Genomic DNA, 25271 nt, shown 5'->3' with positions numbered 1-25271 from the left:
ACGCGTTATATTCGAACTTTAGTATAACCACTCGTATGATTACAGACCGGCCTCCGCTCAGTCCTATTGCCATTATTAATAATGGTAATAGGACCGAGTGGAGTCCAATTCTGTCTGTAATCATACGAGTGATTTACAAAATCAGACGACCGCGAAGCGGGAGTCCAATTTGTCAATCACGAGTATGATTGCAGACGGAATTGGACGACACGAAGTCCTGTAACCAATTAATAATAACCATTACAATTTCCGAAAAAAAATTTTGGACAAACATCTCCAATAGGGACCATGTCTAAAGCTTAAAATTTGGAAATTTCCCAGTTTTCTTTCCAGGGTAAGTGGTTGTTGCTATGGTTATTGTGATCAATTCTGTGATTGGTGGATTTAGCTGACTGGACTTAGTATGATTGGCTGCTTCAACTGTCCGATTACAGGTGTCCGATTACAGCTAACTGTCCGATAACAACTGTGCAGAGTGATTAGTGAAACATAAAGCAGCTGATGCACCAATCACATTTGAGGAAATTATAATGGTTATGATTAATTTTGTGATAGCAAGTGTTTCATTGAATGGGTTGATACGCCGTCTAAAAACAATTCGCCATATAACAATCTTTCACAAGTAGTAACTCAGTGAGTTAGAAAAGTGAGATATTTGTTTATAATTAATTAATCTATGTAACTTTCATTCGGGTAATATCTGAATTCTCCAAAACAATTTGTTCACTGTAAAAAGTTGAGCGAAGTTTTTTAAGTCCTACTACAAATACACTTTAGGTAAGTCTTAACCAAACCATTGAATTTGTACATTTATTCTGTTGAGCAGAAAGGAAATAATTCACGGGGTGAAAGCCGCATTAAATCCTCTTGAGTTTTGAAAAAAAAAGTTGCATTTGATTCAGTTTTTCGGTGGGAGAAATACAAGATTTACACACGCCTTTGCAGTAAGCAAACAATCAAACTCTGACAGCTTCAAAACATTCATTTTAATTTACTTACAGTGAGTTTCCTTTCCATTGAAAACTGAACAGAGGCAAATCTTCGTATATTAATCGTCGATGGAAGTTAATAATTTCCGTAAGATTACTAGAACTGTTTTTGAAGACAAATCGTCTTGATAGTCATCCAACTCGAGTTTGTTTGCAAAACCAGTGCTGTTGTTCATTCAAAAGTTGACATGCACTTTGTGTTTTCCCACGCGCTCCCTAATTGATGTCAAATTAAGACAAATGTTACAAACCTTTGCAATCACCTTCATCTTCACGCAGATAAAAATTTTTTCGGTAAAGCCTCTCTCTGTAAAATGAATTGCCTCCGTTCTCTCTTCTCGCTACTTGCTTGAAATTGTTCAGTTTATGCAGGTTTCTTCTTGCGATAATTTGTTTAGGTTTAAAAATAAAAATGTTATTCACCAGCCTAGGTCGGTCCATATTGGGAAAAACTCTGCCTACTGTCTTGTGTACCGCTCGAGGCCGCAAGTCCTCGGGCACAATTTTTTCCAAATACAGACCGACGTAGGATGGTGAATAACACACATCTTTCATTTTCCTTCTCTTTATGTTCAAAATTAACAAAGGTGCAAACAAGGAATCTCTCTTGTAAGTACATTGAATCACATTGGTCAAGTACACGAAGCTTCTAGTGCCTTACTACATTCTGCCCCTAGCCAACTCGCATGGCAGTGCAAAGTAAACACAATCATGTCACTGAGCTCTTACCGGTTCTGTTGGGTAAACATATTGCCTAATGTAGTTTACAACCTATAGGTGTTAGTCTAGGTTGGACTTTCTGATCTAAATATCCCTGATGCTTGCTGTTCTAGAATGCTTTTAAACGTTTAGAAATATCAAGACAAAGTGTAATTTGTTGGCCTCATGCCACCAGTGACGGGAGCACTTTTAGTTTAAGGTTTTGAACGCGCAACTCTCTTGCAGGAGACAATGTTTCTCAACCCAACTAGCATCACGGGGTTAAGGTTGCACAAAGGAATCTCTCTTGTAAGTACATTGAATCACATTGGTCAAGTACACGAAGCTTCTAGTGCCTTACTACATTCTGCCCCTAGCCAACTCGCATGGCAGTGCAAAGTAACCACAATCATGTCACTGAGCTCTTACCGGTTCTGTTGGGTAAACATATTGCCCAAGGTAGTTTACAACCTATAGGTGTTAGTCTAGGTTGGACTTTCTGATCTAAATGTCCCTGATGCTTGCTGTTCTAGAATGCTTTTAAACGTTTAGAAATATCAAGACAAAGTGTAATTTGTTGGCCTCATGCCACCAGTGACGGGAGCACGTTTAGTTTAAGGTTTTGAACGCGCAACTCTCTTGCAGGAGACAATGTTTCTCAACCCAACTAGCATCACGGGGTTAAGGTTGCACAAGCTCACAGTTTTATCCAGGAATAGTATGCATGACTGATCACAACACAGTTGCTCCAGCTCATCTTACCACGGGATAATGGATCTAGGGTGTCCATGTAAACTATTGTCTTCACCGTTGAACAGTGTTAATGAAATAATAACACTGTGCCTTCATCTCATCCCTGTTTTTTTTAGCCATAGGTGAAAATATGATTTATAGAAACAGTGATTTTGCCTTTCTTTCAACAAATGGTTTCGAAGTCTACTTTGTAACTTAAACTCAGGAGGAAAGGTTTCGAATCCTGTTTTCCTGTAATTTATCTTTACCAGTTCACAATGAGGATCACTTCGTTATCAATTTATTCTTTAATCCTGTCAACATTTCTTCACAATAACATCAAGAGGTGTATACAGCGGTGACTGGTCCCTGTGAAGCTCGGGTTAACAATATATACCTGGAAAAATCAGTTGCAGAAAGTCTACTTCTAAATGCTAACAAATAAAATACGCTGTTCTGAACGCTATTACTAGGCTAATACTGATTTGCTGAGGAAATTATTTACAAGGATATTCTGTAGAAAATTCAACGACCGCGAATTTATAACTTAAAAATAGCAACAACAACTGCAACAAAGTTAAAGCATGCAGTTCAGAGAGATGTTAACAAAATCGTGGACGTTGGAAAAGGAACTGTTGGATGAAATGAAAAATCTAAATCCAGCTTTGAATTTTGCCTGGAGTTATTTTACAAAAGCTTCAGGCGGAATCCTACCACTATCCTGAAACGGAAAAGAAATAGTGTGTGGTGAAGAACATAAAATATACGAGGCTTCTGCACTATTTAAAATACAATAGAATTTCTATCGTTAAATAAGTTGTGGTTTGTCATCTTGGTAATTAAATAACACTTTTAAAAGTGGAGTACACTCGTTTGTCTCACGATGCGGTCACTTCGGATGTGGATCATAACGTTTCTTTTGCATACTGCTAGTTTTCTTCTGGCGATGAGGTCGACTAAGTACGCGTCACCTATAAACTGTTGTGCTCAGCTGTGATTAGATGAAATTCCATGGCTGTGATTGGCGCATCTTCACAATACTTTTCGGATCAGTTTTTGTTCCTTTTTTTTTTCCTAAATAAAAATTTTGCATTTTGCATTTTGCATTTTGCATTGCATTTTTTGCCTGGAGTTATTTTACAAAAGTTTCAGGCGGAATCCTCCCGCTCTCCTAAAACGGAAAAGAAGTAGCTTGTGGTGAAGAACATAAAATCTACGAGGCTTCTGCACTATTTAAAATACAAAAGAATTTATATCGTAAAATAAGTTGTGGTTTGTCATCGTGTTAATGAAATAACACTTTTAAAAGAGGAGTGCACTCGTATGTCTCACGATGTGGTCACTTCGGATGTGGATCGTAACGTTTCTACTGCATACTGCTAGTTTTCTTCTGGCGATGAGGTCGACTAAGTACGCGTCACCTATAAACTGTTGTGCTCAGCTGTGATTAGATGAAATTCCATGGCTGTGATTGGCGCATCTTCGCAATACTTTTCGGATCAGTTTTTGTTCCTTTTTTTTTCCTAAATAAAAATTTTGCATTTTGCATTTTGCATTTTGCATTGCATTTTTTGCCTGGAGTTATTTTACAAAAGTTTCAGGCGGAATCCTCCCGCTCTCCTAAAACGGAAAAGAAGTAGCTTGTGGTGAAAAACATAAAATCTACGAGGCTTCTGCACTATTTAAAATACAAAAGAATTTATATCGTACAATAAGTTGTGGTTTGTCATCCTGTTAATGAAATAACACTTTTAAAAGAGGAGTGCACTCGTATGTCTCACGATGTGGTCACTTCGGATGTGGATCGTAACGTTTCTACTGCATACTGCTAGTCTTCTTCTGGCGATGAGGTCGACTAAGTACGCGTCACCTATAAACTGTTGCGCTCAGCTGTGATTAGATGGAATTCCACGGCTGTGATTGGCGCATCTTCGCAATAACTTTCGGATCAGTTTTTGTTCCTTTTTTTTTTCCCTTAATAAAAATTTTGCATTTTGCATTTTGCATTTTACATTTTGCATTTTGCATTGCATTTTTTGCCTGGAGTTATTTTACAAAAGCTTCTAACGGAATCCTCCCACTATCCTAAAACGGAAAAGAAGTAGTTTGTGGTGAAGAACATAAAATCTACGAGGCTTCTGCACTATTTAAAATACAAAAGAATTTATATCGTAAAATAAGTTGTGGTTTATCATCTTGGTGAATAACACTTTTAAAAGAGGAGTGCACTCGTTTGTTTCACGATGTGGTCACTTCGGATGTGGATCATAACGTTTCTACTGCATACTGCTAGTTTTCTTCTGGCGATGAGGTCAACTGAGTTGCGTCACCTATAAACTGTTGTGTTCAGCTGCGATTAGATGGAATTCCACGGCTGTGATTGGCGCATCTTCTCAATAATTTAATCAAAAAACTATATGAAGGAAATCAAAGGAGAAATGATCCTGTGCGAGGCTAAATTTAACAGAAATCGACTGTACCTTTAATGAAGAAAACGCCATTGCGGCTTTCTCGAAGTTCCAATTATTTTCAGACAGGCACCTACGAGGCAATAAAAACCATCAGCAAAAGGGTACTAGCATACATTCAGAGTAACAGGTTTTCCCTTATAGCTGACAGACATTTGCTTGAGTACTAGTTAAGGACAACTAGGCTTACAATGTTATATCAGATTTAGCAATGGTCATTATCGAGGGTATACTAACAGCTTTGAGGAACAACGCTTTTTCTGATGCTACTTACTTGTATGACCACTCTACATTCATTGTCGACCGCTCTGCAAACTGGAGAATCATCTGCTGCTGCTGCTGCAAAACGAATTCCAGTTCATTGATTTTTAGAAAGTTGTCTATTTCGAATTAAGAAAAGTATTATTAAAGATACTTTAAACAGGAAGTAAACCGGCGGGTGAGAAATTTGAGAAGCTGTCTCGCACACAGTCTGGAGTTGATTTTAAGTTGCCAAAATGACTATCCCCTGAATAGCGCGACAAGAATTCAGCTAGTAGCGAATTGTATCAACATGACGTCCTTGAGAACCTCTTTCGCCAAACAAAGTTATATCCGATTCACATTAAGGAGGGAACTACAATTAAATTATAGATTACTGGAGCGTGTAAAGCATCAGTAACTTACTAAAAAACATCGAGTGATTCCCAAAAATGGCAGACCAAGCAGCGATTCGTAGCTGCGATAACATGACACATAAATGAAAGTTTAAGTTAAACCATGAACATGAGACTGGAATTGGTTTTTTGTCATCAGTTAACCAGGATATATCGGGATAAAGATTTGTAGATATGGCTTCTCGCTACCTGCGACAAGAGCATACCATCTATCTTCGCGGAAAAAAACTTAACGAGGGGAAAGAAAACGGAGAGACAAGCCATGCCATATCCCTAAACGTCTCTTCCCACATCATCAAGAAAGCGATTTTTTTTACCTGTGTTGTTGCTGATGTCAAACCAAGAACAGCTGAACTGACTTGTAACGTTTCAGTGCTGTTGGTGGCAATCGTACTTTCAACAGCCGCACCCTGAAGCGGTGAAAAGAAGAGTTAATTCACTACCTAACAATCTTTGGTCGTTTAGCGATGAGTATGAGATGAAACGAACCAGAGCGCTTGTCGTCCAAACATGATTAAAATCTCAGACTTACAGATTGATAGGCGTTAAATTTTCTTACTTTCTGTTTAACAGTTACATGCATTTGCTTACCTGCACTTGAGAAGGCGAAGCGTGGCTAATATGCAACTCATCATTTATTATACTCAACCTAAAATATATAAAAACTACTGATTAGGAACTTTTAGCTAATAAATAACTAAGTACTGAAAATTTACAGCAGTTTTAAGGGATTGCTTTTAACTGTAGGGGGTAAAATTTCTTTTCAGTTCGGGTACTATGAGGAAGTTTCGTGTCCACTCTACATAGGTTCACAACCACAAATTAGAGAACAAAAGTATTTTCTACAAGCCTCTTTCTTCGTTGATTGGTGCTCTGTTACTGTGCTGTTTCGCAATAAATAATAATGAGTCCAGTTGAATACAATACAATTACCCCACCCTATAATAGACAATAGTACCATTTCATTAGACAGAGGAATATTGCATATTATTCTCGTATGTAACTCATGTTCCAAGCCCTGCTGTTTGTAAGATCAAGCTCTTCAGTAACTTAGGATCATATTAAGTCAAAATATTCCACACCAAGCGAGCTTCTTACCTCTAACTCTTTACAATACTATTGATACTCAGTTGCACTTTGAACGTTACTTACGCGCTTCCACCAGCAGCAGGAACAGCGATAAATACTCTTGTAAAAGACCTCAATGTTTTAGAGTCTGTTGAAATATCAAAACATTCAGTTAAATTTAACTCAAGTCAAATCGACGGATGAAGACACTACCAGTAAGTTTATGGTGAACATTAGCGGAGTTTTTAGCTGTATGTATGCTTGACGGTTTAGAACGGATACCAAATACATGCCAAGAAAATTACTCCTATGTTCGTTTTGTTTCATGCTCGACACAAATAAACTTCTTCCCGAATAAATCTCATTTTACTCCTTCTTTCAATAACACAACAGCTCTGGAGCTGCGTTTTGAGCTGCCTTCAACCATTATCGTAAGGAATACAGAATACGAATATAAAACAAAACGAACCAAAAATGAACCCTTTTGGACTCCGCGAGGAGTTACAGTTATTTTCTAGAGAGGATCGCGACATGATTGACGGCAGCGTGAAATGCAGTGTGCATACGTCTCACTGAAAAGCGCTCTAACGCGAGACATTGTATTTCTGTTTTGTTTTGGGGCATGTTGTTCGATGCTTTTGATGCAACGTTGACATTGACTTTGCTAGAACATCACCAAATTAAAAAACAGTTAGGGTAGGTTGAGACTAAGTTTATCATTGAGATGAGGGCGAATGGGCGAGGAACGAATGGAGAGCGGGAACAGAATAAAAGCGACAAAAAGCGGTGGACTGGGACGGTGAACAGATATCCATTTTCCTTCTCCCCATTCCCAGTTATTTTCCTTGTTCCCCACCGGAGCCCTGTCCAGGGAAATAAAGCAAAGATAGCTTACTTACTCTCTAAGAACAATCCTCTGACCGCAAAGGACAAGCAGGAAGGCTAGATGAAAAACATAGCATTTAATCAGGGTTATTGTTAAATCTGCAGGTCTCTAAAAGCGAAGTAAGGGGTCAATTAACAAGAATCAATGCCAGGATTCACTGAGGCAAAATACCCATGATGTTAGCTAAACGAGAACAACTCAGTACAGTAAATTACGCAAAAATACAAAACAATCATATATAAGAATGGACTAAGCTACAGTAGATTGTTACAAACAGTACTTCGGTGCAATAACTTACCAAGGCCAGACTAACATCGACAGTAAAACTTGACAAATCATGCTTTGTGCTGGGCAGCTCATTCAAAAATGCAACAACAGAGAGTTTTGAGTGCTTCAAAAAACTGCTTCGACGCTCTGCAAACAAAGTCCATTGTTAAATGAACGTACAATTGTCTCTCACAAAACAGCGTCACAACAAAATTATTGACTGTGACGATTTGCTAGCTATTATACGCGTCTTCGTCAGGTTGAAGCTGATTTTTTCATTCAAAGCGAACACGACGTTGCCATGTTATCACAACTTAAAACGCTTGGGCAACTAAGAAGAAGATCCTAAACCGTAATTGTTCCCGTTGGCTTTTTTATTAACTCTATGCCGTTTTTAAACCCCCAAGCCCGTTTTAAGGACAAAGAACAGCTCAAAACATCGGCACGTTACTCGCTCACAAATCTTTGAAAAAGAAACAAAAGAGTATATCACGTCAGCTCTGCAGCCTGTACAAGTCACATCCGTTTCCTCTCAGCCATATGGGAGCTTCGCAAAGGCGTGTTGTTTGTTTGCTCTTTTTACTTCAGGTCCTCTTCTGGCGTGACTCTGATAGGCTAGAAGGAAACGGAACCGACTGCTAGGCAGGTTAAGTTAGCAAATGGCTGTCCAACACACTTCCCCTCTCGAAACTACCGTGTCATTCGCTCTGATGAAGGGCTAACGCTCGAAAAATCAGCTTTAAAAACTTTCTACGGTGGCTAATTAACATTATAAAACCATATGATGTATTATCAACTCAGTAAATGAAACTAAATAATTCCATTATACGTAAGGCCAGGATAGAATGTGATTTCCAAATAGCTATCTAAGAGATTTGCAGCAGGGTCATCGAAAAACATAGCTTTCCTTCATGGAATGTTGTTCATGTAATTGTACAAACGTAACAACTTTTAGCAATTGTTAACATTACCTGGGTCAGCGACTCTTTTCAAGTTTCGGCTGTACTTCAAGTAGTCACCAAGTGAAGGGGCCCTGGTCAAGAGATAAAACAAATTTGACATGCACAAAAGACTCCAATTGATAACACAACTACAGCTGATGATGATTCTTTTATTGAGTTTTAACATACAGCTGTAACTTGACCTATTCATTAAGGAAGATTTGAATACAGCTGTTGTTCACTAAACTAACACACTGACCTTTGACCACCGCGATCCTTCCCTAATGCTTCTGTATTGACACACATGGAAAATATTGCCTGCAAAAAACCAAATTGTCCCGAAATCAGTGTCGTTGCAAGAAGATTACTAGCCTTCTCTCAAGCATGGGGCACGAGAAATTCTTCACTCTCATCCGGGGCATTTGCACGATTTTGGTAGATTACGAGCAGTTCCTTTTCTTGGCGAAATCGTGTCGCAAGTTAATAGCAATCAGCGAGAAATTTTTTTCCCAGCACGCCTCGCTTTCAGGGTTTACGAGGCAGTGGGATGATTATCTTTTTTCGCTGCGTAAGAACCGCTTCAGAGGGACTGAGTAAAAGGTACTAGTTAAGAGAAACTGGGTAAGAGGGACAAGCAACATGTTCGCCTCTCTGAGCTACCCCTTTAGCTAAGACTGAAAGACATGTCAAGTCATAATCACTGGATATTTCTTACAATCCATTACCTGATCATGGTAAGCTTGAAGAAGGCCTTGTCTGTTGTCTGTGTCATAAATCTTAAAATATCTAAAAAGGAGAAATAAAGTTGCGCCCGGTAGATTGCGCCAGACTGGGGCACCACCTTGAACATCAAAGAATACTCAAAACATCTCATGTTTTAACATCACGATGATGAATGGCAAATTAATACTCCCAGCCAAACTCAATTTTGAAAAAAGTAGAAAGTAAAATACTAGTTGGGGCTTAATTTTCTGCGATAATATTCCTTAAATGGCAGTTTACCTGTGAGTTTTAATTGATTCACAATAGCCAGATTACATTAAACCAGTGAATACTCAAATCAAAGTTTTGATTGGGCTCTTGAAGAACTCAGAAACTTCAAAGAATTATGTAGAATGTCTTTCACTTAAAAACTCTGAACAGCCACCTGAAAGAAGTGGAATGCATATTCTCTGTTTTTCTATACTTTTGGTTAAGAAATAACCATTGAGGTGATTAGTCAAATCAAGGCCATCATTGGTACCAAAAGAGAATACAGCTACAATTTATGTCATGACGCATAATTTGGAATAATGTCTTTAACAGACAACACAGGTTGCTGTGAAATTGCATTTGTTGATGGCAGTGACAGAATCAACATGCACAGCAGAAACTGACATTTGCAGCCAATGGTTAAAACTCTGGAAGGTATAGGTGCCTTGTAATTGTTGACCAGTTCATATAATGAACACTTGTGGATAGCATCTCTGTAATGTACCACAGTTATATGTTTTTGAAAGACACGGACACTAATAGAGGCAAACTGATTCATTGAGTCTGCTCTGTCCGTGTCATGGGTTTAAACAGACCAGCTGGGGTTTAGTACACATCTGCCTGTACCACCCCATCACATGCTTGGTCTGACCCAGCCAAAACGAATCTCTTTCAAGCTGAGCAAATACACTCTGAGCCTTAGCTGAGAAGGTACTCCAGTTTAAGAACACTCAACAGAAGATATGATGTGTTCAAAATGGTGAAGCAGTTCTTGTCAACAGGAGGAAAACCTTATTTAGAACTGCTGTGTGGTAGAGACTCACGAGGAATAACTGACAACAACACTGCACAAGGAAAGGGAAGAAGTGTCTAGGGAAATGCTGTCAAATACCATCACTGCCATCACCCATAAGCAAGATGCCAAATTCTGTGATAAAACAGATCTTAGGTAATTCCTTCATTGTTACAGATAAAAAAAAAGCAAGTGAGGGTAATTGTTGCTGCCGTTCTCCTCTGTTACCTTAAGTTTGATAGCTTTGTTTACAGTGGAAAGTTTTACCTGGACTTTTTAATGGTGAACTTGAACTTTTAATGGAGAAATGATGATTTTCAATTTTTGCCAGAGGTACATGAATCAAATTATATCACTTTTTTATGTGCTCATTGGTCAAATCCAATTTTACTATCTCTTAGGGAATTCATTTGAAAAGCTGAACTGAAAAACTATTGAATAAAGAAGATATTCAATCAAACGGCCTTACTTTGGAATAGCAGCTAGATTTGACATTTACATAACAATTCAGTGTTGAATAATTTTTTTGGTTGTTGATCAGATATATTTCATTGAAAAGCCTTTCTGCTGGATCATTCCACCACATTTTTAGCTCTTGTGTGTGTGTGTGTGTGTGTGTGTGTTCCATGTCCCTTACCATTTCACTGGGATATGTAAAAACCTCAAAACCCCAAAACACTTGCATAAAATACAAATGTTGCCCTGAATTTTCACTTTCAAGAGCTTGCTTTTATGTCTCCAGAGGCTTCAGCTCTTTGTACTGTTGCAATATGGTTGCCATGTTTAAGATAGAGACCACAATCTAAATTTTCTGGCTATACATAAAAAGATGAGCTACATACTGCTCTATGAATTTTAGCACCATTTCTTTAACTGCCAGATCACCAAAAAAACTTTCCTAAAAATCAAATGAATCAAACAATAAAATTGATAAGTACTGGACAGGTCAGATTTATGAAATGAAAGGGTTAAAGATGGCAGCTAGAAAAACAATCACTCATTCACAATCACCACACACATATACATTGTGACAAATAAGACAAACACAGAATCAGTGGGACCAAGCACCTACATGCACAATCATAGCTCAACAAGTTTACTTAAATCAGTTGTTAGTTTTACAACAACAAAAAAACACATGCGATGTATATAACAACAAAGTACCTTCGAAGCAGGGAGAGATTCTTCAGAAGGAAGGTCAAATCCTATTGGTGGAGGAAGTTCATGACCATCCTGATAATAACACCAAAGGGGATATTTTAGTACAAGATTTTTTTCAACTCCATTCACACCCCCCCCCCCCCCCCCCACTACAGTTGCACAAGATACATTACCAGGTAGACAAAATCCCATAGTTACACAAGAAAAACCATGCTTACATTACCAAGAATGGCAAAGAAATTACATGTAAACAGAGGTAAATGAAAACCAAATTTTACCCAAGGAGTAAATAACTTTCGCAATGTCAAATAAAACTGTTGGGTTTATTCAGTGTATAGCTATTGTTTGGTATTTTGTAACAAGCAATCATTTGCTTAATCTTCTTAATTAGCAATTGAAGATAATTGGGATTTTTTTTAAAATATATATAAACAAAGTAAATTTCCACAGGCATTGCAATTAAATTTGGACAAAACTAAAAGATAGTAATCATTTGAACATACAGTGAGTAAAAAAAAAAACATATCCCTTACCAGAGTGGTTACTTTAGGAAACCTGCTTCTGATAGCACTAAATACAACACAGCAAATGTACTGTTAGACTGATATTAACTGATAATAATCAATGGAAGCTTTTTATGGAATAATCCCATGAGAAGGAAAGGCTGGGTTTGCTTGCTGACCCTAGAGCTACATGTAGAGTGTTAGCAGAAGAATGGACTTGACACTTATTGAATAAAACTTTGTTGAGTTAAAAATTACAGCGATCTCAAATTTCATACAGTAAGCCCAGTTCCATGTGAATTGAACACTTAAAACAAGTAAATTTTCAAGAGGTAGGAAATTTACTATGCATTGCTCCAAACACAAGGTTTGTCAAAGTGGCCATTTGGCAACAGAAAATCAAAAAATGGTTAACAAAAATAACATTCTAGTTGAAGCTGATAGACTAGCAAGACATACCTGATATATGAATTTTGTTTGTCTTGAAATATATCACAAAGAGGATTTCCATCAAGCGAAATGGTTTGAAGCTGACTCAAGGACTTTATCTTGTCCAGTTCTTCTACAGCTCTCAGCTAAAATAATTTGAAAACTGTGAATAAATGCTAGTTATACAATGTAACATGTAGCACTTTCCACCTCTGAGTGCAATTGGACAAATTCATGTTAAATTTGTCAACTGAATTCAAAAAGCTTGCACAAGGGGATAAGATTTGGTTCTAAATTATGGTGTAAATGTGTCCTAACTCTTTAACGCAATGCTAACATATAAAATTGATATTTAACAGCTTCTAAACCATTAACACACAGAAAAATGAGAGAAGGTTGTTAAGATACCGGGTATTTTCTGCAAATGGCTTTTGCACAATCACAGAAACGTGGTATTTTTGGATAATTTTTTTTTGATGTAACTTAATAAATTTTTCTCTGTTTTAAATTTCTCAAGCCAGTTAGATTCAGAATTCCTTTTGTTTCAAATTACAATAAACATGAAAAAAGGCAAAGGATATTAAAAATAAAATTGGTTTGAAAAATTTTCAAACAAAGAATAAATTAAGCCAGAGTTTCTGTGACTTTCCGTACAGTTCTTTTGCTGAACCAGGGATAAAAAGAGAAAGCACATTATCTATATGTATTCAAGATCACACAAACATAAGAACTGAAGAGGTGATGGTTACAAACTCCTTAAGAAAAATGCTACTGACTTGATTATTGGAGATCTTGATGTGCTTTAAGTTTGATGTTTCCTTCCCAAGGTCCTTAAAGCCATCCAAGCTCTTCAGTCGATTGTTACTTAAGTCAAGTGACTGAACCTACATTGAACGAATGACATGGGAAATATTTACAGAGGTAAACAAATGGTGATGGTGATGTAACTTTGTTTACTACTTGCTGATTAAATCTCCAAACTCTTCTGTTGACATATATGTATAATGATTGCAGATTGCTCCCTTAGCATAAATAACCACAAGTGAATACAAAGGAAATTGAATCACACCCTATTTCTTCTGTCTCTAAACCAGGGCTCAACTGACCCCAAAGAACCAATCTGCTTTCTAAGCAAGCAGTTTCACAAGACAGACATTTCACATGCCATATTAGTGTAGAACTTAAGTTTTGCTTATCTCACCTAGTGAATTTTTCACTCTCCTCAACTTTCCAGAACCTGTCCTTCAATCTAGTTCATTTTGTATCTAATTAACTGATAAATTTTGAATAATCACCTCAGGGCAGTTCTCTCCAATAATTTTCACAATTCCTGATGCCAGCCAATATCTTGCCAGTATTCCTTGTATGTTATTTAATTTCAGCACTGTTAGAAGTAAAATAAACATAACTGTTATAATTATACATAATTATATGAGACTGCTGTTTTACATTTCTTACACATCCTTTGTAGGAGAATTTACGAAAATTGAACAAGGCAGTTATCATACATTACTAACCACGAATAAAGCTTTTCTTGCCAAGCACTACAAAAGCTAAAGAAGGTTTGAAAAAATGCTGAATGACAAAAAAAATGCTGAACGACATAGTGGGTAAACAAGATAATAAAGATTTGTGTGTGCAAAGTTATCCTAATGCTATGCATTGTAACACAATAGCTATACAGTGCAGGTAACCAAATGATTTTGTAAGAAATTTGGAATAAATAAGCATGAAGAAACTTTTTAAAATGGAAAAAATGCACTCCACAATCTTGTCCATGTACAATCGTGAAATTTCTGTTTTAGGTTTGCATCAAATCCATCAGTGCTTGTGTAATTCAAATTAAAAACTGCAAATAATATGCATTAAACCTAAACTTTCTGCACACTCAGTACAACTGAACTTCCTCTAATGTATTTATTTTTCACTATGAAAGGATTTGGCAGGGGAAATAACAGGGTATTTCAAAACACACTCACATGTGACATTTCAAAATACATGTAGCTACAAGTAACAACTTAGAACAAATAAGGTGAGGCTAGGACTTAAGCTGTATTTAAAAAAAAAAACCCTAACTTTTGATGCAACATTTCATTCTCCTAATGTTTTACAAAGAATTACAAGATGTTTGGAAGGAGAATCTGAAAAAGTCAGTTGTCATTTACAGTATTTTTCCATGCAACTCTTTAGATAAGACATAACTGGCATACAGTCACAGAAGTACAAGTGTAACATACCTTCATCATGAAACAAATCAGAGAGGTCAAGTGCTTTTGTTGTAATATCATAACGTTTACTGAGACAATCCTACATTTTATGAAACAGTGAAAGAGAAGACAATTCAGCTATTAGAGACTTAATAATTGAACTTAGGAATGAATTTGCTACTGACTACGGTTGCTAATCAGTCTCTTAAGATTAATTCCATTGTCCCATTTTAAATAACATTTGGGGCACCTGACAGTGTATCAACTGTAAATGTTCTTGGTCACCAGATTATTGAAACATTCAAGTGCAAATAATGTTGACCCATAAAATTTATGAACCATGAACAATGATACCCAAGGGATTTTTAGTTAGTGTTTATAATACTATCTTATATTTCCATAGTTTACTTTTCTCATTTTTGTGGGCAAATTTTTCATCAGGATTGTTCTTCGCTTACAGGAAAGCTTTGACAGCTTACATCCTATTTTGGTTAACTAACAACTACGCCAATAAAGCCATTGGGAATTCCATTGTGCAACATCTACATGTACAGTCACTGTGTAACTTCCAAACATGATAGACAAGAAAGAGTTCAATTTGAAGTGTTACTCATGAAAGAATTGTCAATTTAAACAATGCCAGAGAACACAATAATGAACATAATGCCGACAACAAGAATAATGATGATGATGAATACAAACTATAGTTATGCATAAATTACTCGCCTTCAATACTTGTTTTGTGCCATCCTCTAATGAATCACTTCCTCTGCTGCTGCCATCATGAACTTCACGAACAGGAAAATTACTGGTTTGGTTTTGGGGTGGAGCACTGGGACGCACACTTACTATCAGCTACATGTGATAAACAGACAACAGAAAATGGTTTGAGTGTAGAAGTATCATTTGGTGGATGGTTCTCATATGATGCTATTAGCTGGGTAACAGTGGTCTGATGGTAATGGTAATATGACTAAGTGGAGTCCAATTCAGTCTGTAATCATATGAGTGATAACAAAATTGGACACCCATGCAGTGGGGGTCTGATCTGTTTATCATGATTACCAATTAATTATAAAAATTATAATTTCTGCAAAAAGAAGAATAGCCAGATCATAAAAGAAAGGGGAAATTTGCATTAAAAGACTAACAAAGATAACAAATTATTTAGTGGTTGTGACTGGTTGATTTAAACTACAACTTTGAATGTGATTGGCTTATTGAACTATTTGATAACAAACTCTCCAATAACAACTTAGCAAGTAAATTAGTGGAAAAGAGGAGTTTTTTAAACCAATCACAAATGAGGAAATTGTAATTTTTATGATTAAGGAATGTTATTATAGACAATGTACAGTCAGACACTTGATAACATGAAACTGACTGCTAGTAAATATATGTACATGTATACACTGGTTGCAGAATATTCTACCAACTCAAGGAGGGAAATATTGCTAAAAAACACCACATCAGTGACCAGACATAACTAGTTCTTTAATGGGGTAATTTAGTGCTATCAACTGAGTTGAAAATATAAATTGGCCACTGTAAAGAGTTTAAAGGCTGATGTTTCCAGTGTTAGCCCTTCGTCAGGGCAAAAGGTTATACTCTCCCCCTGAAGCAGCACCACAGTTTCTTAAGAAACTTACACCCTAAATTCATCAATGATCAGTGTTTAAAGAGATGCCTGTTAAGAGATGCTTTGATGTTAACCTTTTCACTTTAACCCTTTAACCCCTAAGTATGACTCACATCTGCTTTCTCCCTATAATGTCACCCCTGAGTCACACATTGAGGTCACGAGAATAAAGGAAATGATCACCAACTAAAGAAGCTTTTGATTGTTAAACAAATTCTCCTTGTCAGCAACTTAGGAAATGTATAGAGAACAGTATGGAGAATATGCATACTGATGTTAGGGTGTAAAGGGTTAAAGGTCTACAAACTGTATCAATTCTCTGAATTTCTTTAGGTAATTTTAGCTCCAAGAATTATTTTGGTGTTAAATGAACCAATATTCCCTGTGTGACAGTTTTCTTTCTTTTTGTTATCTTTCTGCATAAAAATGTCGCAGTATTGTTATATATGAAAGAAATTAGTTTTTGATGACTTCATTGAGTGAAAGGGGTAACTATGAGTTATTGAAGTGGAGACCCATTTTTTGAGTCTCATGTTTTATGAAAATAGGTTTACGGTCAACTCGCCGACGGACCAACTCACCGACACCAACTCACCGACGTATAAAATCGAGTAGAGACATCGGCGAGTTGGTCGTCAATCCAATACAACTTATTAGAAGCTAAACATACAGAAAATTAAATGATATTTAGTAAAAAAACATTGGACATTGGTGAACATCAAACAGAAGCTTAAACATCGGTGAACATTGGTGAACATCACCAATGACTATAACAGCTTAAGACGCGAACGAGTTATTGTGCGACAACAACACTGTAAAGACTCATCATGTCAATCGCTCAGATTTTTTAACAAAAACATGGCTTTCTAGATGAGATCTTTAGTAAAAAGCATTTCTTTTTATTTGCAACAAAGTTTATAAGGATCTTAAGGCGAATAAAGCGAAGTAAACCTCGCCAACGACTCTAACAGCTTCACACTATGAAAAGTCCTTATAAATATTCATTTATGCAAATTAGCTCGTTTCAGTCTTCCATTGTTGTTATTTGACGCGCGGCCGAATTTCCTTTTCGCTGCGTGGCTTGCGAGTCATTCATGCGCGAAGAGACTGGAAGCGAAATGGAGCCTTATAAGCATGCGCAGTTGTTTCCAATCGATTCAGCGTGGCTGTTTTAGTGTAAAAAGTTCCTTCGAGTGTTGATCGGTGTTGTTCGCGGTTTGTTTTAGATTTTTTAAGCTTTCGTCAAATTTTCAGCTGAAGCTAGATTGAAAGATTGTAAACGGTAAAATTATCTGTGTTTTAACGACCTTGCTGGTCCATGCCGGTTAGGTTTCGAGCTTTTACATTGCTTTTGGACTTCTCTGGAGGAAAGTAAGTGGTTTCTTTACTTTGTGCACACGCGTGAACATAGTTTAATTTCACAAAAAAGGTTGGTGGTTTAAGAGTGTTCCGTCCAAGATGGACGTCAAGTGTCACAAGGAAAAGTTGGCTTCGTTTTGTCTGCGATGCGGGCACTTTTTTGATACAAATCCAGCAACAAGTAGACATAAATCGAAGCTTGCTGTAACTTTTTCTAAGGAGCTCCAAGCAGTTGATGGGTTAGATGTTAGCAACGACAGGGAAGAAATGCATCCACCGTCTCTGTGTCGATGCTGTATTTTAAAGCTTGAACGTTTCAAAAAATCGAGAAACAGAAACGATCGTCAATTAAAGTTTCCAGGTGACAAAGGTAAATGTTGTGTGTTTTTGACTCATGATTCCTATGTGAAAGAGGGAAGTTGCCCAATTTGCTGTTTTAATTTAAGACAAAGCCCAAGAAAAAAAAGGCCCCATGAACCTGACAACAGCCCCTCTGCAAGTGGAAATGCCAGTGAGAATTCAGAGGGAGCTGCAGCTGGGGGTAAAAAGAAACCTCCTTTTGTTAGACAGGTCTTTACCAGTTCAGCTGAAACTTTGATTTGGTTTAGTAGAAATTGTTCTAGCATTAGCTTGATAGCCACCAAAAATATGGATGATATTATCACAAATTGTGGCAGCCTGCGAGGACAAATATTGTGGTGCAATCATGGGAAATTGTACAGAAGAGGACAAAATTGTATTTGTGGCAAAGTTAAATTCTACTGCTGTAACTTCATGAATACTGCAATACTCAACTGCATGGTCATCAGCCAGTTGAATACCCCCGGCAATGTAAAGAGTGCTTGTTGCTGACCGAAACACTGCAGCATGATAAGCTCTTGGAGGGATTTCCTCAGACAAGCATGTCCAAGAATTCTCCATAATGTTGAAGGCATATAGCCTTCCATCCTTACATGATTGCCTAAAGATATTGCCCACACCCTCAAGGCGGTTTTCTAAGGTGACCCCACCAAACAGAATGGCTCTTTTACTTGAAATTGTAGTAAAACTATGCCCTGTTCTTGGGGAAGGAACTGTTCCCATTTGAAAAGCTGAACCTTCAGTTGAAGGTGTTTTGTTCCCAGTTAAAGCAGTCAAGTCTATTTCAAAATTCAAAGACTCGGGCATCTTTTTAGAACCACTTGCTGTTCTTTTATTTTGCTTGTCTTTAGCAGTAACATTTATTTTCATCAACTCATTCGTACATGTCATGGTTCTCGTATCTATCCCTCCCCACAAAAGCAAAACATACTCCTCAGGATCAGGCGGTAACTTTGACCGTGCGTTGATGAGCGTACTCCCTTGCAAGGGAAACAAAGATGATCCTCTCAATTTATCGGGTCCAAACACATTGCAAGAATTAATTTCAACATCACTACTGGATAAAATGAATTCCATTAGAGTAAGGGAATTCCCTAACTCCCACGAGGACGGCTCATTGTATCTAGCTCCTCCAAGAAACAATATCCCCACATGTTTCTCTTCGGATTCCTTCGGACTTTTTTCCCATAAAATACACGAACAGTGTCCTTCGGGTAAGAAAAATTGTTCCTGACGGGCATTCAGTAAGTGCTTTTTCCGACTAACTTTTCTGTTATCCGCCGAATACTCGAGTAAAGAAATAAATTTGAAATCTTCTAAGTCTACACTCGACCTTCCCTCTGGGTCCGCCATCTTGTTTCAAAAATTTCACACCACAGCGCTTGCGCAGTAGACCGGCCGCGCAATAAAAAGCCTGGACGGAGCAATATGAAATTTTCTAAGGTCAGTGGGCAGTAATTTCGTAGTGCTTCAGACGCGAACGAGTTGTGTGACAACAACACCGTAAAGACTCATCATGACAATCGGTCAGATTTTAAAGGAAACTTGGCTTTCTAGTCAATATCTTTAGTAAAAAGCAATTCTTTTTATTTGCAACGAAGTTTATAAGGATCTCAAGGCGAATAAAGTAAAGTAAACATCACCAATGACTCTAACAGCTTCAGACGCGAACGAGTTATTGTGTGACAACCATAGCAACCACGCGGAACCACATGTTTTTTTTTTAACTTTAAAGAAAGATTTATTCATGATCGAGAACGTTTGATTTACGATAAAAACGATAAAATTCCATTTATTATAAAGATCAGATGAACATGTGAAAGTAATGTATATCATGCAATTACTCTGCTCTTGTAGGTCCGTTTAATCTCGACATCGATTTCAATAATTGGGCCGCTGTTCTTCACCATTTTCATATTTCTCCCATAATCCAAACACCTTACTCTGTAATTGCCTAATAAAAAGAAATGCTTTTTACTAAAGATCTTGTCTAGAAAGCCAAGTTTTCGTTAAAAAACTGAGCGATTGACATGCTGAGTCTTAACGGTGTTGTTGTCACACAATAACTCGTTCGCGTCTGAAGCTGTTAGAGTCGTTGGTGAGGTTTACTTCGTTTTATTCGCCTTAAGATCCTTATAAACTTTGTTGCAAATAAAAATAATTGCATTTTACTAAAGATCTCGTCTAGAAAGCCAAGTTTTCGTTAAAAAATTTGAGCGATTGACAAGATGAGTCTTTACGGTGTTGTTGTCGCACAATAACTCGTTCGTTATAGTCATTGGTGATGTTCACCAATGTTCACCGATGTTTAAGCTTCTGTTTGATGTTCACCAATGTTCGCCAGTGTTTTTTTACTAAATATCGTTTACTTATCTGTATGTTTAACTTCTAATAAGTTGTATTGGATTGACGACTAACTCGCCGACGTCTCTACTCGATTTTATACATCGGCGAGTTGGCGTCGGCGAGTTGGTCCGTCGGCAAGTTGACTGGTTACCATGAAAATATTTATATATGTGCAAGAGGTCTGTGTGACTAAAGAGAAGCTGCACATCAAATGCTTTGTTCTATTCTATCGTTTTGCATGCAAGAATTGTAATCCCCCCTTCTCAATCCTTGATTGTGCTGAGGATCAAAGATCAAGTTTTGAGTCAAGATTATCAACTTACTCTTGAGCAGTACTGTACATAACACACAGTTGCTTTAATTACCTTTGTTCCATCCTTGACAGTTATTTTATGACTAACTCTTTTCAATGCTTCTGCAACTTTACTTCCCTCAACAAAGAAGGCTGAAGACTCTCCCTTGAAGGAATGGAACTATAAAAACAATGTTTTTCCATAAGCTATTGAAAACAATCTCAATTACTGGCAGGTCTCACCAGCAAAAGAGAAAAAATGCAATCAGAGTACAGCTGCCTGTGTTCCAATAAAATTACAGCCAGAGGAAAATATTACTATTCACCCGCCATTTTTTACCTGAAACATCCTACACATACACTTGTATGTATCTTTTGAAAAGTTTATTTGTTTAAGAAACATTTTGCCCTACCTAGTGTTCTCCCTTATTTTAAGCATGACAGGTTAAATAAATTTTCAACCCAGTAAAGCAATCCTTTTACCTGTTGAATTTTCAAGAATTCCAAGCAATTTTAATTGGTAATAAGAGGTACTACAGGCGGTAAATGTAACTGGTTACTACCTGAAAAGGAGAACACTGCCTACCAAAACTGCAATGAAACAGGAAGTGATTTTGTGTCCCTTTGGCTCCTCAGAGTTAAATAATACTTTGTCTCATGCCCTTGGGGATCATCAATCATACAGCTAGCAAAACACTATTCACTTGACAATGAGGAGGTATTCACTGACAGTCACTTACACTAACTGGTTGGAAGGCCTCTTCACATGTATTCTGCAGTCTCTTAATAAGCCAATCTTTGTCGTGTTTTTTCCCCTGTGGTATCTATAGACAAGTTACATGAATAGAATACAATAGAAAAATTATATAAAGGAAGAAATATAACAATAAAAAAATTATACATCTTGACAGAAATTTCAACGCTCTATGCACCAATCACAATGTCTTACATATTATATGAGTAGCTTAGAGCAGTGCTCAGCAATGAAATATTTTTACCATACCACTTGCAAAAACAATAACAGAGATGTTTTTTTTTTCTCCATTGCTACAAATATTCCAATTTTCATGCACACTAGTAATTTTTGAACACTTAAACAGAGTAGCAAAAGGGTCAACATGCTGGGGAGATGGCAACAAGGATTATATCATTTACATGTATCTCATCAAATGTATAACAAAATTCCCAAACTTGAATTGCTATCACCAGCCTGATTTGGGCACTAATTGGACAGTGTAAGCATCATGCTTGTAATTGGACAGTGTAATAGGACAGCTAAAGGGACAGTCAACACATCATGCTTGTATGAGTGGACAGAATGCATCTAGCGCATGTGCTGTTGTCTTGCATTTTGCCAACTTAGCTGTTGTTCCTTTTTTTATAAAAACATAAAACTGATGTCTTGTTTCTTTCTCAATTTTGTCATAGTTTTGATTGATTAGTAACAGGACTTCAAGTTGTCCAATTCTGTCTGTAATCATACTAGTGATTAACAAATCAGACTCTCACTTCACCGTCATCCAATTTTGTTAATCACTTGTATGATTACAGACCGAATTGGACTCCACTCGGTCCTATTACCATCATGAATAGGAGTCCACTCAGTCCTATTACCATTATAAATCAAGGTTATACCAATGGAATATATGGAGGCCAATTTTCAAGTAAGATCTCCAAAACCAAATTATGGAAGGAACAAAATAAATATAAGTAGTTGTAACTGTACGTAGATTATTTCAATACCTACCACAACTTTATACCAATCAGACTTATTTCCTTGACTTCCTGTGGCTCCATCAGGGACTCTCCCTAGTCTAGACTTTATATCACCTCTACTACTTCCTCTGTCACCACGACGAGATGGAGGTCTTCTGGAATAAGGGTTGCTACATTAAAAAAAAAAAAAAAAAACATTCATATCAATAAAAGTGATGCAATGTAAATTTATGAAAATGGAGAAAATACAGTATACATTTACACTCAACTCTTTCCCTGCCCACACCTTGCTTTTACAGTCACCCCACCATTGTGGGCAAGAGCCAGCTCCACTGGCTAAACACACAAACTCCCATTATTACAGACACTCACTATTGTGGAAATATGAACACTTTCATGCCCCCCAGTGCGATATTTCACTTGTTTTTTTCTCTCGCTATAGCGGACACTTAAATACTTCATCCTAAATCCTGACTCACATGATATAAAGCAACACTAAGATAAAAGAAAACAAAGAAACCATTCTTCAATTTAAGGCACACATGAGAATTTCTTGCTTATGGCCACAATAGAAACTTAATGTTTGAGTAGTTACATATTACTTCATAAGTTTAAAAGCAAAACAATTTTTTTTCTCTCCTACCCTGCTATTATGGACTCTCACTATTATAGACACTAAATCTCCTCCCAAAGAGTGTCCACAATAACTGGAGTCAACTCTATAGTAAATTTTGAAAAGGTGACTTTATGGCTTTAGACCCTTGGCAGGGCCACTTGCTGCACCAGAAATCCTTAACATTTAATATCTGTCAGCTCCCATTTAATCAAGCAAATATGGTAACTGTCATCCTTGTATTAATATATAAAAGCAGACTTTACCCTAAATAGAAGTCTATTTTGATATTTAACTGGTTTAAAAGGAGAAAATAAAATACTATTCTGACTTACTATCTTGAATGAGATCTTTGGCTTCCTTCATCCATGTCTATGTCATCATCATCATCACCAGCTAAGTGTGACCTAGGATGAGGATCGCTTCTATGGTGGCTACTACTACGACCTCTTCCTCTCCCTCTGCCCCTGCTTCTGCCTCTTGGTTGTCCTCGAAAAGAACGCCCCCTGTCTGGCTTATCAAATTCTTAAAAAAAAAGAGTGACCACACACTGTAGATCTTTATCTTTTTTTTTTTAATATATTTTTTTTCTTTTCTCTTTTTTTTAGAAAAAAAAGGTACATAACCATCGAAAAGCAGCGATCATGTCATGTTTATCAACGAAAAAAAATAAAAATCACGGTCATTGTCATTTTGAGATGTCCCTAAAATGTTCATCAGAGTTAAAATTTTTTTAAAATAACACGAGAAGATCAGATTCTCATCCTAAAATGCTTATAAAGCTATGTAACAAATAAGAGATCAGTCTCAGGCACAGCAGATCTAGTGTCATCTCTCTTAGGGACAACATAAGGCAACAGGAATGGTGAAATGCAATGTGCAACTAAAACTTATAACATACTACATTTACATACTGAATAACTCATGCTATCAATCATTAGCCTAAGAATCCTGCTAGGAATAATCGGATACCCAATACCTTCTGAGTTCTTTATCATTTCCTAGTTAAAGTACTCATAATCTGATTCACATCTAACAATTTCATAAATTTGTTTACAAACACATACTTTACATCTTATATTCAAAAGGTTAATTCAGATTTGTATCTAACATTTGCAAATGGAAACATTACCATGCTATAAATCCAAGGTTTAATTTTTGGTAAGATGGAGACACTCAAACCACTCTGTTCCCACAGTGTCACCGTTTTTTTAACAAATACATTTACTTCGCGGAATCTGCTCGTTTGAAATGTTCGCTTTGTCGCACATAATCTTCCCACAGGTTAATGCTTGAGTTCAGCAGCATCAAAGAAAGTAACCAGTTAAACTATAACTTAGATGTAGTGTATTCAAAAAAGGAATTAAGGGGTTTTCCTTCCGGTAACTTGAATTCGATGTGCTCTGCTGACCTGTTTATTTTGCTGTTCACATAAAAGAACATTGCGAGGTCTTAAGGGTTATTGCTGTTCAAGTAAAACTCAGATTATCACAAAGTAGACGCAAATTAAAATGGTTCTTCAGCTGTTGAAAGTCGACTTTACCATCGATTGACTACCAATAGCCATAGTTGGTTTTCAAAATTAGACTTGTATCTATAAAAATCTATGCAGTCGGGTACCTTTAAAACTCCTGGATCCATCTTGACGCAAAGAAATACTTAATGCTGCGTCTTCTACAGCCTTATTAAACAGACTCTTCGCCATTTTCCTTGCCGCTCTTCAACATTTATCTTGCATATCACCCTTCTCTGCCGTAGAAATAGTAACCTAGCCTTCTTTTCAAACCGCGCGGAAGCTTGCGGCATTCCTAGAAAAAAGGGGTTCCTGTCTTATCGATATTTGAGGAAGGGAGCCGGGAATGGGTAGTTTCTTAAAATAGTGGTGTCTGCAGTCGAATTGTTTTTTATGGTAGAGACCCAATGACATACATACTGGCAGTTTGTAATCTCTCCATACTGGAGCGTACTTTTCCTTCGCAAGAAAGTTATGCCTTACAGCTGGGGCACAAATGAACCACCTTCGACAAATTAGTCGTCTGATCTTGCTTGAATTTTAACAAAGTGACATTGATTATCTTCTATGTTGCGAGAAATTGAAAAAAATAAAATACACTAGTAGACGCTAAGCTAGCCAAAACTACAGTTAGTTCGATTATTTTGTAGATTCAAACATCT

At 37.0% G+C, this 25271-nt stretch overlaps 1 protein-coding gene across 2 annotated transcripts; it reads right to left on the bottom strand.

Moving 5' to 3' along the window:
* Positions 1-2705: 2705 nt before the first annotated feature.
* On the bottom strand, positions 2706-24900 carry LOC113674180 (nuclear RNA export factor 1). Of its 2 annotated transcripts, XM_027190651.2 has the most exons (24): positions 24717-24900; positions 23432-23621; positions 22515-22653; positions 21508-21591; positions 20841-20948; positions 15498-15626; positions 14802-14871; positions 13860-13948; positions 13341-13448; positions 12595-12710; positions 12166-12202; positions 11636-11704; positions 11314-11369; positions 9432-9492; positions 8966-9024; positions 8737-8798; positions 7797-7912; positions 7512-7554; positions 6697-6760; positions 6136-6193; positions 5862-5954; positions 5163-5227; positions 4901-4961; positions 2706-3141 (listed from the first exon to the last, which is right to left on the bottom strand). In XM_027190651.2, exons 1-24 carry the CDS (start codon positions 24799-24801, stop codon positions 3103-3105), a joined length of 2001 nt encoding a protein of 666 aa, XP_027046452.2. In that variant the 5' UTR covers positions 24802-24900; the 3' UTR covers positions 2706-3102. The 2 variants fall into 2 exon arrangements, with proteins under 2 accessions (XP_027046452.2, XP_089068082.1); XM_089211956.1 differs by lacking the exon at positions 2706-3141 and having other exon boundaries at positions 4679-4961.
* Positions 24901-25271: the final 371 nt, after the last annotated feature.

The sequence above is a fragment of the Pocillopora damicornis genome, chromosome 7 (genome assembly GCF_964200805.1).
Source record: "Pocillopora damicornis chromosome 7, jaPocDami1.2, whole genome shotgun sequence".
NCBI classification, from domain to species: domain Eukaryota; kingdom Metazoa; phylum Cnidaria; class Anthozoa; order Scleractinia; family Pocilloporidae; genus Pocillopora; species Pocillopora damicornis.
The sequence above is the reverse complement of the archived record's forward strand: the minus strand, read 5'-3'. Positions and strand labels throughout refer to the sequence as shown.